Source organism: Pteropus medius, unplaced genomic scaffold, assembly GCF_902729225.1.
Source record: "Pteropus medius unplaced genomic scaffold, Ma_sr-lr_union100, whole genome shotgun sequence".
Taxonomy (NCBI): domain Eukaryota; kingdom Metazoa; phylum Chordata; class Mammalia; order Chiroptera; family Pteropodidae; genus Pteropus; species Pteropus medius.
The window spans coordinates 8754729-8767403 of NW_024349224.1; the positions used below are offsets into that span (position 1 = coordinate 8754729).

A 12675-nucleotide genomic window follows, 5' to 3' on the forward strand; every position below is an offset into this window, starting at 1 on the left:
TCTCAGGAGAGCTGGTGCCTTCAAATGTTAGAAAGCCCTGACTTACCCCCTCTTCCGCCCCTTCCACTAATATTTACTGAGCACCTAGTGCATGCAAGCCAGGTCTCAGGTGGAAGGAATTTAAAGAGTAATACCAGCCCCTCACTTCTGGACCCTGTCTTATACTGTTTAGAACACATTATCATGTGACCCATGATCTCCATGCCTCGTACCCCATAAGCACCTTGGTAAGTGAGCAGAACTAATGCTACCCCCACTTACAGATGGGAAAACTGAGGCCCAGACCCGGGTAATAGCCTCTGGCCAAACCCAGAACCCAGCACTCAAAGTGAGTCCCAGCATTTGACAGTGTTTGCATATAGTTGGTGCTCAATATTTGTAGAATAAATTATTTCCCAGAATGAGGGTCTTTTGTTCAACCTTGGGTGATAAACAAGGTAAGGTGTAGTGGTGTCTGATATGCAGACTTAGCCTGCTTTACACACTCAAGGCTGATTTTAATTTCTTTTAGGGGTGGAAGTGATGATCATTACCCTTATATCAAGGTGAGGGACACTGGTATCTGTGTCTTGGTCTTTAAGTATGGGGCTCTGATGACAACAGGGCAGGAGACAAGAGCGAGGTGGAAAGCAGACAGGAAGTGGTAGCAGATCACAGAGCCCCTTCCTCCTTGGGGCCTTGTCGAGGGGGTCCCCAGCCTTCCCCTATTTTATGCAGGAGGAAGCCCTTTCCTCCAAGCCCAGCTTGAACCTAGGAAGCCATTGGCATACCCCCTAGGGTGTCAAGGGCACATTCTGCAGGACTGTGTGTCCCCCTCCAACATGCCAGCTCAGAGAAGAGATGGATTTGTCCAAGGCTCACAGCAGGATGCTGGAATCCTGGCCTGCATGAGCCTGGGGACAGCCAGAGAGCTCCAGAGAGCATGCTGAAGCATGCCAGAAGGAATCAAGTGCCTGAAAGTTTTTTCCTTGTCCTGCTTCCTTGACATTGAATGACTGCGCAAGTCCATCCAAGAATTTGGCTCAGCAGACATTTGAGCCTTTGTCGGGCCCCGTGTTGGAGGGTCAGAGACCAGATGCCATCCCTGCCTTTGAGGCACTTTCAGTCCAGCAGGAGAGAAGCAGGCCGAGCTGATTCAAACCTGAAAGCAGAAGGCGAGAAAGCGGGTACACCTAGATCATGTTCTTCAAGTCCAAGGGCTGTGAGTGGTGACCCACACCAGCAATTTGAATATGTTCTTGCCCACCAGTTGTACGTTGAATCCTGATGTCAGAGATATGAACGTGTGTGCCCAAGAATAAAGAAAATGCAGAGTAGACGACCATTAACAAGCCTGATTTAGTATGCACTTTCTATTACATGCAAGGCAATGTTTCAAGCCCTTTGCAGGCACGATTATCCATGAGGTGGATAACTGTAGGCCCACTTTGCAGATGATGTAAGGAGCTCAAGGAGATTTAGTGACTGCCCCAAGGTTACACGTGCTGGGAAGTGAAGCCAGCCTGCCTGCCCCCGAGCCTGTGGCCACCACACTCTACTACCTTCGTGCTATGAGAGATGCAAGCCAAGAGTGGGGAGGAAACCTGAGGAATATCTCTGGGGTGAGGACATTCGACCAAGGCTTAGAGGGAGGAGCTATGCCACCAGAAACTCTCTTGAAGTTGCTGGCAGTGGCAGTCTGCAAGTTGAAAAATCTCACCCAGAAGCCAAGAGGTGGAAAGAAGCTCCATCCCCATCCAGCTGGACCACTATCTCCTGGCCTCGAAGTCCCCTGAGCTTCAAGGGGCTCTTATTCATTATAAATAAATCACATTAGAAATCCTCCCAGTGGCCACTGCCTTGGGGACAGCCCAGCCTTCATAGCCTCAACTCCAGGCCTTCCTGGCCTGACCCAAATCCACTACCCTGGCCTGGCCCAGGACATATAACTCTAACGCAAACCCCACCACCAGGCTCTTGTCTGCTTCCTAATCTTTGTGCGAAGCCTTCCCTCCCCCTGAAATGCTTTCCCCATTTCTTCCTACCCAAATCCCACCCTTTCTTCCAGGCAGGCCTCTTTTAAGTCCCCCCTTCTCACCCTATTCTTCTCCAAAACTGCAAGAACAGGGGCCGTAGCTGTTTCAGAGGGACTAATTCCTGGCCTCCGCTCTAAGGAAATACCACTCTTCTCTTTTCTAAGTAGACCTGAGACTCAGGAATGGGGCCTGGGCCCTCCCAGAACCCACATGTACACATCTGGACTAAACGAAACAATACTACAAAGAAATAGTTGTGTTTATTACAAAGTAACACACAAAACACATCTTCACTCAGAGCCTGGGGCTGGCAATGGGGGAGGATCAGGGATGGGGTGAGGATCCTATCTGAGGGAGGGGTGAGGTGAGGGTCACGGAGGACTCTCGCAGGTGATATTTTGTACTAAATATCAGCAGCTTTGACATTTTTGACCCTACCTTTTGATACATGAAAACCTCAAAACTCATCCGAAGTTATGGCTTCATGGCTGCAGCATCAGCTCAGTGTGTGGCAAACAGCAGGTGCTCAGTAATGCTTATGGATGAGCAAAGGCAGCAATGGGGTGGGGATGGACACACACACACACACACAGTGATAGGGAGACCTCACAGGCCCCCTCCCTCCCTTTGACCTGCTTTTCAGGGCCCTGATGAGGACTGGGTATTCCAACCGGAATCTTTCTAGATTTGCAGAAGATCAGTAGCAGCCAAAGCTTTTCTTGGAGGCATGACCTTCAAGGAACAAAACTGCCTGCTTGAGGATGGGACATGGAGCTTATCACAGGGAGCCTGGGCTGGGAGGCCCTGGGCAAAAGTCCAAGGCCAGAGCAGACAGACCCTGGTCCTGTCTGAGGCTCCTCTGGAGGCGAGACTGAGTGGGGGGTTGGGAGGTCAGGATAGTGGACTAGAGACAGAGAGACGGGCCTCCATAATGGTGCCTGCAGAGGCCTAGGTTCTTTATGGAGATGCCTCTGCACAGATGAGAAGACAAAGCAGAGGAGATTCAATCCCTCAAGGAACTGACAGCAGGCCAGAGAGCTGGCTGCCTGTTCTGCCAGATCCAGTGCTCACACCATTCCCGGCCATTGTTATAGACTTCCTGGTCAGCAAAGAGTGGGTTGAAGCTAGAGCCCCAGGCTTCAGTGGCTGGAGCTGGAGGCCTGCGAAGTTCAGAGCCCAGGGCTATCCTGGCCCCCACTGCCCACCCCCAACCTATCCCACCTGGCAGCCCCCACAGTTCCAGGCCACCGCTATCACTAACCATATGCCTTTGGGCAGCTCCTGGACTTCTCGAGGGTCAGCACAAAGGGCAGGCTCAGGTCTGCCCTGCCCATCTCATCGGGATGGATGGTGCGAGGAGCAGAGCAGGTGGTGGACGGGAGAGGTCTCCTGAACGAGGTGTCAGAGGTGGGGTAGGGAGAGCCCTGACGTTTGGATGGGAGAGCCGGGCGGGCTCCCTCCTGCCTCTGCCCTTCCAGTGCTCCGCTTTCCTGAGCAGCCACTACGTGCCGAACAGCCCACGCAGTTCATTTCACTGTGCCCTCAGGCCAGAAGCGAGCAGTACTGGATCCATTTCACAGATGAGGAAAATGAGGCTCAGAGAGGTCCAACGCACAAACCGTCCGTCCCAAGCCTTGTCACTGATGAGTGGCAGAGGCAGGACTCTAGCCTGATCTGACCGTGGCGCTCTTAACCGTGACACCATGCCATGCCACCGTGGCTCATGAGCACAGGCTCTACTCCCGGAGAAGAGGGTCCCCTCCTACTGTCCCCCTGCAGGGCCGAGCACAGAGCCAGCCACACAGTGGGAGTTTGACAAAGCTGCCAGGATGATGGGCTCCCCGGGAAAGCTGTCTTTGGTGGCCCAGCCTGCCCTGGCAACGACTTTTAGAACCTGTGAGAATGCCCTCACCCCCACTCAGTGCAGCGCCTCTTTGCCCCTGCCAGGGGCAATTACTGAATTACTAACTCCAAAATGTGAAGTTTACGCCAGCCTCTTCCTCTTGTTCCTCCCAGCTCTGGCTCTCATCCAGATGTCGCCCTTCACCCCAAGTTACCACCCTGTTGCTGTCCTGTCAGTGGTTGGAGCAAAAGGAATGATTATGCAGAGATTAAAGAGGATAGCATAAGTCTGTACTCCTCGTGACTTGTCTAAAGTTCCCCTACGACAATGCTATGCTCTGAGAGGGAGAGTCGCATCAGATACGGAACAGGAAGCGGTGGGGTTCCTGGGCAGGCAGGTGGGAGAGGTACCTGTGTGTGGCCAGGTGCAGTGGGCAGCTGCTTAAGCCAGTTTGTGCTGTTCCTGTCACTTAACAACCAAGAGACCAGACTCAGACAGGAGGGGAGAAGACAGGAGAGGTAGGAGGGGAAAAGGAGACGTGGGTTGATCCTATCACCTTCCCCAAACCAGAGCATCAGGTCTCTAAGGACCTCAGAGATCAGGGGTCAAGACCTCTGCTTCAGATGTAGGATCGAGGCCCCAAGAGGGGCAGAGAATTGCCTCTGGTCACTTGTTATCAGCGGGCTAGGATATGAACATGAGCCACCCAGGCTCTGCCCTGATTTTTGCCCAGGCTGGAGTGCAGAGGCTGAGGGCCGGGTGGGAGCTGTAGGAGCCCCTCTGCTTTGTGAGGAGAGGTAGTTGTGGGGACGAAGGAAGAAAAAGTCATTGTGGGCTCCATGTTGAGCTCAGCCATGCCCAGCAAGGGCCCCTCCTACCTCTGGCACACACAGACCTTCATCCATTCAGGAAGGGCATCCTGAAGCTATAAGGTACCAAACACATGCCAATGCTTCCTGGGTTTTGCCTGAGGTTACTCAGCTGGAAGGGAAGCTGGGGTTTGTGCCTGGCACAGACACGAGGGGCCCTGGGTGTCCTCTTACTGAGCGGTGGCCACCTGCAGGAAGGAACCATGTGGCTTCTCAAGGGTGGGGTCCTAGAGGTGGGGTGGCAATACACAGAGGGAATAATAGCGTGGGGTCTGCATCACATCTGAGGTCTGCCAGCCTTTCCGCTAAGCCTCCTGCACTGTTTTGAGCCCCTGCGGCGTGAGCAGTTCCCTGTGCTCTTGATTTTCTACCCTCGCCCTGCTGCACTCCACCCAGGGCACCTGCTGACCTCCCTCCACTGGCTCTCAGATGCCCAGACCCAGGGAGGTTGTTTCTCCCTCTCTCTCCCCACCCCCACCCTTGCCTTTGAGAAACAAAGGCGCCTGAGTCACAGTTGGCCCACTGGGAGACCGAGGGGGGGTACAAGAGAAAAGGGGTGTAGGAGGGCTGAGCTGGGAGGCCAGGGCTGGTTGGGCAGACGGATTGTACGTGACAGGGAGCATGAAAGTGAGCAACAGCAGGTGATTTTCGGGGGCAGGGCCTGTCTGGCTGGGTCCACTGCTGCTCCAGGCAGGCCCTGGTTTTCCACTGGAGCTGGGCAAGCTCTCACGCTTACCAGAACCACTCCGTTTCTGACCATTCATGAGTTGCTGGTCCCTCATGGCCCAGCTCCCTTTGCAGGGACCGTGGTTAAATCCCAAAGAGGTCCAGAGGCTGCAGGACCATTTCCAAGGGTCCCAGGTGTCCTGTAGTTAGTATTGTCATCATCTTCACAGTTTCCCCACCACAGCCGCCATACATGGTTCCATTTAATGCTCACCACGGCCGAGCAAGACAAGCGTTAACCTCCCCATTTTACAGATGAGGCAACTGAGTTCCAAAGAAGGAGTTCCCACAATGACTTGCCCAGAGTCGCACAACCAGAATATTCAAAACTCAGGATTTGAACCCACTTTGTGTCCCCAGTCCCAAGCCTGATACCTGGTCTGCACACCCCACTCTCCCTCTCCACGTCCCATCAGCCTCCTGTGGAAGAATGACCAGAACACGCGGTGCTTTGGTCTGTGATGGTCAATGTCTTTACTTCTAAAGCATACATTGGACTCACTATATATTAACATCAAAAGGGGCTATCTAAAATGGAGTCATTCTTTTTAAAAATCCAAATTCTCGCTTTTATATAAGATCCAAAATGACATGAAATTAAACTATACAATGTTATGAATAGTATAACAACTGCTTTTAGAAAGCAAAATGAAAAGAAAGAATTAGCAGTTGGGACTGTTGTCAGCCTGGGGTCCATGTCTTTTGAGGCATTGTGACTAAGAGCCAGCACCAAGGGGTAGGACCTCTCTGCAGGCATAGGAAAGAAACCCAGTCAGATGCAGGAGACAGATGTGCACTTCTCAGATTTCTTAAGGTGAGACTCGGCCAAGGCAGGATTCCCTGCTCCTCTGGGCCCCTGCACTGATTAAAGTCTTCTCTTAAGATCCATGACCACTGAAGGGGGCTGGAAGAGGAAAGGGGCCGAGCTGGGTTCAAATGATTATTTTGATACTATATGTCCCCTGGGCTTCCCAAGGAGTGTGCCGGCCATCCAGTGACATCGGTCAACTCTGTCCACCTACTAATTTCTTAACAACCCTCTTCCCTTGCCTGTTCCCTATGCCCTGAATACCCTCAGCTCGATGAGCCCTGTGGATAGCCAGAGACTTGGGGGACCCTAAGAAGACCCAAGGGAGCATTCTCTGGCCTTGGAAGTAGCTGGATGTCGTCCGTGCCATCTTGGCAATGAGAAATCCCTGGGGCCCAGGCCAGCGGCCAGCCTGATGGGGGAGGGTTCCCATGGGCTGAGAGGGCTCTGTGTGGTCAGAGGCCATTCACACAGTCCTTTCGCCCACCTCACCCTGGGTCCCTAGGCCTGGTTTTGGTCCTGAAGCAGGGCTGGGAGTTGATTGGGGCCACGCCCTTGACACTTTGGTTCACACAATTCAGGGAGCGGGACACCACTGTCCACATCCACTGGGAAGATCACGGGCGTGGCCCGGCTTCCTCCCAGGCACCAGGTGGTCTAACAATCCCCTTCTCGCACATCCGCATTCTGTCTGGCTGAGAGCACAGTTCCTGGCTGTGGAGCTTGGAACCGTGCGGCTATCACGGTGCAAAGGCTGTCCCTGTCCTGCTGGGTGCCGTCCTTGGCTGCGTGTGTCACAGAACTTCTCTGTCCCCGCCCTTCTGGCTAGGCCAACTGCTCTCCAGGCAGACCAAGCCCACAGAGGCGGCCTTCCTGTACGCCTCACCTGTCGGAAACCTGGAGGATGCATCTCCCTGGCTGGAGCAGACACGGAGGCCTGTGGCTCACGGTCTGCCCTCCTGGTCCCCAACACTACATGGAGAAGCCGGCCTTCTCCCTCAAACAGCAACTCGAAGGGGGATGCCCCACATCTAGCCCACCTTTGGGGTCCAGCCCTTCTACCCGGTCCTATCATGACCATCCTCTTTCCTAACCCATCTGGTTCTAATCAGGCTAAAATGTTTGGGAAGGTTGGGCTGGCACCAACGCCTTCTTGGGGTCGAGAAAGGCCACTTGACTTCCAGTCTGGTTCCAGGCCCCCAGAGACAAGGAAGGATGGTGGCTCTCAAGAAAGCAAATCCTGTAATGGGAAAGAGGTTTGTGGAATCAGGACCAGTCACAGCAATCTGGCTCCTCCGCCTGCCCGGTGCCCTTCTGTCCTCAGACACAGGACCTCGGAACACATGAGCGGTGTGGAGACTTAGCACAAGGAGGCGAGGCTGGGCCTGGTGGCGGCCACTGTGGAGACTCAGGGCAGGCAGGCGGCTACCTGGTAGGCGCCCTCGGCGGCGGCGGCGGCGGCGCTATGCTGTGCACTGTGCTCCTGCAGCAGCGCCACGTCCAGGAAGCGCTCGCCGCACCACACGCACTTGAACTGCTGCTCGCGGGCGTGCACGCCCTGGTGTTTGTTGAGATGCTCGCGCTGCTTGAAGGCCTTGTCGCAATTGGGGCACTTGTAGGGCTTCTCGCCGGTGTGCACACGCCGGTGCCGCTGCAGGTCCGACGCGTACTTGAAGCGCTTCTCGCAGTCCGGGCACTTGAGCGGCTTCTCGCGGGCCGGGTCGCAGCGGTGCTGCACGAACTCAGAGGACGAGAAGAAGCGGCGCTCACACAGGGTGCAGCGCAGGGGCTTCTCGGCCGCCGAGCAGTGGGCCAGCTGGTGCTTCTGCAGGGCCGACGCTCGCTTATAGGCCTTGTTGCACACCGGGCACTTGAAGGGCCGTTCGGCGGCGCCGGGCAGGCACTTGTGCCGCAGCAGCTCGGCCGACTGGTCGAAGCCCTTCTGGCACATGGGGCACTTGAAGAGGGTCTCCAGGGTGTGCACGTGCTGGTGGTAGAGCAGGTGGCTGGGCTGCCCGAAGCCCTTCTCGCACAGGCCGCACTTGAAGGGCTCCTCGGTCTTGTGCGTGCGCCGGTGCCGCATCAGTGCGTACTGCTGCTTGAAGCCCATGGGGCACAGGTCGCACTTGAAGGGCCGCTCGGCGCTGTGCGTGCGCTCGTGCTGCCGCAGGTCGGAGGGCCGCTTGAAGGCCTTCTGGCACTCGCCGCAGCGGAAGGGCCGCTCGGCACTGGGCATGCACGGGTGCTGCAGCAGCTCCGATGACTCCTTGAAGTGCAGCTCGCACACGTTGCAGCGGAACAGGTGGTGCTCGCCCGAGTGCGCGTACATGTGGCGCACCAGGTGCGAGCGGTGCTTGAAGGTCTTCTCGCAGACGGCGCACTTGTAGGGCCGCTCGGAGCTGTGCGTGCGCTTGTGGTGCACCAGGTGCGACGACTGGCTGAAGCTCTTGTCACAAAGCGTGCACTTGTACGGCTTCTCACCCGTGTGGATCCGCTCATGCCGCGACAGCTCCGACAGGTGCTTGAAGGGCTTCTGGCAGATGGGGCAGCTATAGGGTTTGTCAGCCTGTTCAGCAGGGGCGACAGCGGGGGGTGGGGGAGCTGGGGGCAGCGAGGCGGCCGCAGTGGCCGCTGGCTCGGCCACCTCGGCGGGCTTGTAGGTCTTCTCACAGATAGAACATTTCACAAGGCCACCGGTGCCAGTGTGCGCACTGTGGTGCTGCGCCAGTGAGGTGAGCAGCGAGAAGCCCATCTTGCAGACGCCGCAGACAAAAGGCTTCTGCTCAGCCTGCACACACTGGTGCTCTAGCAGGTCAGTAGCCTGGTGGAATATCTTGAGACACTGTGTGCACTGGAATGAGCGGTCGTGACCCGCCAAGCACTGGTGTTCATGCGGGCTGGACAGGTGTGCCAGGTCGTGACCGCACACCCCGCACTTGGCGCCCGGCTCACCTGCCGCCTGCAAGGGCGCGTGCTGTGGGGGCTGCAGGCCCGGGTCAGGCTGCAGGAGGATGCCATAGACCGCACAGCCCAAGGGGTTCTCAGCCGTGCCTGGCGGCAGCGCATGCTCGCCTAGGGCCGGAGGTGGTTCTGCGTGGTGCTGTGGTTGCGATGGCTGCGGCTGCTGCGGCTGCGGCTGCGGCTGCGGCTGTGGCTGCGGCTGCGGAGGCTGCGGCCAGCTTTCCGACATGCTCGGGAAGATGAAACAGGGTTTGGAGAGTAATGGCTTCAGTTTCCCTGCTTAAGATGACCCAACCCAGAGAGAGAAGCTGCCCACGATCGGGGATGGACAAGGACCTCAGACAAGGCACAGAAGAGGGCTGGTCAGACGGCCCACGTCATTAACTATGACAGACTACAAGGCTCTGCCTACAGGACAGGGGCTCTTCGAGGCAGCGTGCCCGCAATGCCAGGGAGGGTCTGCCTTCCCCGATGATGGGTTCTGTAGAAAAGAGAGAAATTGTGAGATTAAAGCAGAGACACACAGCTATTCCTGGGGCCCTCTCCCTGCTGTGTCTGCACTGGCCACGTTGACTGCCATAAACCACACCAGGGAAGGCAGAGAGGCGCACGGCTGGGAGATCTGCTCCCTTCACACACTACCAAAGAAGTCTGCTGGCAGCTCGGCTCCTCCAGCATAGGGGGATGGTGGCTGTGGAGACAGCCACCGATCCTTAGTTCCCTGGGCCAGGGTATCCCAGCCTCCCAAGTGCTGCCAACCCTCTTTAATCAGCTGTCTCACAGGTGAGAATCTGGGTTGATCTGCCCACAATACAAAGAAGTCACAAATTCTGCTTATGCTCCAAGAAAAGGAGGGGAAGACTGACCAGTTAGGGCCACAGTCCAAAACGATTTCAGCAGCATAACTTTTTTTTGCAAATAAATCCTTACTTGGAAGCCCAATATATAAGACAGATAAAAGCAGAGAGGCTCTGGGTGAGGCCTCCCAGCTCCTCTCTCCTCGCTGCCCTGAATCTCAGCTCAGGACACCACTGCTCTAAGAGGCCCGGCTTCCCAGATCTGAGGCCCCAACAGCAAACGGCCTCAGTCAATATTTACTACAACTACATGGAGCTGAGGAGCATCTCAAAAACCTCCTGTGAAGGGTTGGCCTACATCCCTCTCAACTATCCCCCAGGCCCTCCACCCTGAATGGGTGCCTGTTCTCTCTCCACACAACAGGGTGGATGGGCTTGCAGGGACCTGAGCCAATGCATGATGGGGGTTAGATGACAGGACCACAAACCCATCCAGCCTCAATGTCTACACAAAACTTCTCCACTCTAGTCATCTCTCAGAACAACAACAACAAAAGACCTAAATTCTCTATATCAGACCATGCCAAGGCCTGCAGGAAGCCATAAGCTATTATGAGTTTGCCTTTGCAATGTGGGAAGTAGTGTGCTAACAACCACAGAGCATTTCTCCTCATCACCTTTCCTGAGAAAACCGTGTTCCCTTGCTCCAAGTCTATAACATTCTGAATAATCAATGGAAGATAATGACCACCCAGCCCAGGCAAATCTCTAACTCACCACTTTGTGGCAGCATAAGGTAATGACGAGGAGAGGGAGGAACTTTTAGAATTGGATGTAGCCCACTTTTAGATTCCCAGCTGCTCTGCCTGTAACACTGAAAAGTTTCTAAGTTTTCTCCTGAGGGAAAGAGGAGAGGGAAGGGAATGCCTTCGGGGTCCAGCCTGGCCTCCAACTGTTCTGCCAAAGCAACGTAAGAGTCGGCCTAAAAGCTGTCATCCTCAGCATCTTCCAGGAAGGGAAGAAGGAAAGGAGCCACTGCTATGCGTGAAGGCAGCAGGTTGCATGAGCAAGCAGGTGCCACAGCCTCGCTGGGAAAGAGAGAAGCTGGGCTATTCCGAGCGCGGTGTAAGTCCGGCTGCGCGAACCCAACTGTTTTATTTTCCGGCATGAATGGCTGCCAGACACAAGATCCCCGGCCTCGGGCCCCCAGCTCCACTGCCCACTCAGGCCCCATTCTAGGAAGGTGCAGTCAGGAGGCCTCTCTGATCACTCGGCAAAAATAAGGAAAGGCCAGGGTAAAGGAGGCAAGGGGAGGCCCCCACCTGCGCCCCACCCCAGCCCTTCTTCCTCCCAGGAAACCGAATGAAAGCCGATCACCTCCCTGCTGGCACTGCCCGCCCGCCCAGCTGGGCTGCCTCCTGTCAGCCCTCGCTGGGAATGGTCAGGCCCCCGCGGCCGGAGTGAGGGCTCCGCGGGCGTTTCGGCCCGAAGAAGGCCCCGGGGCCGCAGACCGTGCCCGGGAAGCATCTGCGCGTCGAGGCCAGCCTGGGCCTCCCAGGAGCTCAGGGGGTTAAGGGGTCTGGGGAAGGGGTGCGGCGGGCGCGGGAGGGGTCCCCGGGCGCGGCTCCAAGCGCCCCGCCGCTCACCTGCTCCAGGCCGCCTGCGGGGTCAGGCGCGGGGCGGGTGGCTACCGGCTGCTTTCTCGGCCGCCTCTTTATTCCGGCTGCATCGGCGGCGGCGCGGCCTACGCGTGCTGCCAATCCCCGGCCTCGCGTAGCGGCGGCGGCCGGCTGGGGGCGGGGGGGCGGGCTAGCGGCGGCCGGAACCGAGGAAGCGACGTGCGCGGCCGGGATAGCGGGTCGGGGCGGAGGAGCGCCGGGAGGGCGGGCGGACGGACGGATGGCCTTGCAGAGACGGGAGGACAGGCGGGCGCGCGGGGGCCAGGGAGGCGGGGCCGGAGGAGGAGCGGCAGCCAGGGCGGCGGCGGCGGCTGCGGGAGGAGCGGACCGCACGGAGCGAGGCCGCCCCCTGCCGGGGACCCCGCGGCCCGGCCAGGCCGCTCCGGGCCGGGTTGGACAGCCGGGCGCGCGGGCGGCTCTCTCCAGTCGCCCGGCTGGCACGCTTCAGCTGACCCAGGGAGGGCGCTCCACTTGCACCCACCCTGCTGGGCCTTAGAGGAAGGGGCCCTCCCGCCTCGGCCCCGGGCTCGACCCCTGCAGCTAAGAGGAGGGACCGCCTAGACCCCCTGGTCTTCTGGAACTGACCCGCCTATGACTGCTCAACTTGTTCCGGCGGAACCCTCGGAGCTCGAACTTTGGGCCGGTTTGAGCAGTGGTCTCCGGGACCTCTGATCCCGACTGGCCCTCGAGGACACTGATCTCCGCTGTGTCTACTGCGCTGACCGCTGCTGACCCAGGGACCGTCCGTAGCTGGGTGGTCTGGTCTCAAGTGGCTGCAGACAGAGCCGCGGACGGAGAGGTCAGCGCCCAGAGCGATCTGTGAAATGGGCACACAGAGACTGGGGAGTACCGGGAAGCCCCGGGTTACCCTCAACACACAGCGAGTGGCCGGCTCTCTGGTCTCGGTGGGTAGAGTCTTTGCTGGGTCCCACCGGGTCCCGCCCCTCCATGCCCCGCCCCTAGGGCGGTGCTAACGC

The 12675-nt window shown here is 57.4% G+C and overlaps 1 protein-coding gene across 3 annotated transcripts; it reads right to left on the bottom strand.

The window, feature by feature from the left end:
• Positions 1 to 5903: 5903 nt before the first annotated feature.
• Positions 5904 to 12617, bottom strand: ZNF319 (zinc finger protein 319). Of its 3 annotated transcripts, none has more exons than XM_039880992.1 (2): positions 12284 to 12617; positions 5904 to 9703 (listed from the first exon to the last, which is right to left on the bottom strand). In XM_039880992.1, the coding sequence occupies exon 2, from the start codon at positions 9449 to 9451 to the stop codon at positions 7670 to 7672; it is 1782 nt and encodes a 593-aa protein (XP_039736926.1). In that variant the 5' UTR covers positions 9452 to 9703; positions 12284 to 12617; the 3' UTR covers positions 5904 to 7669. The 3 variants fall into 3 exon arrangements, with proteins under 3 accessions (XP_039736926.1, XP_039736925.1, XP_039736927.1); XM_039880991.1 differs by lacking the exon at positions 12284 to 12617 and adding an exon at positions 11666 to 12265; XM_039880993.1 differs by lacking the exon at positions 12284 to 12617 and adding an exon at positions 10797 to 11634.
• Positions 12618 to 12675: the final 58 nt, after the last annotated feature.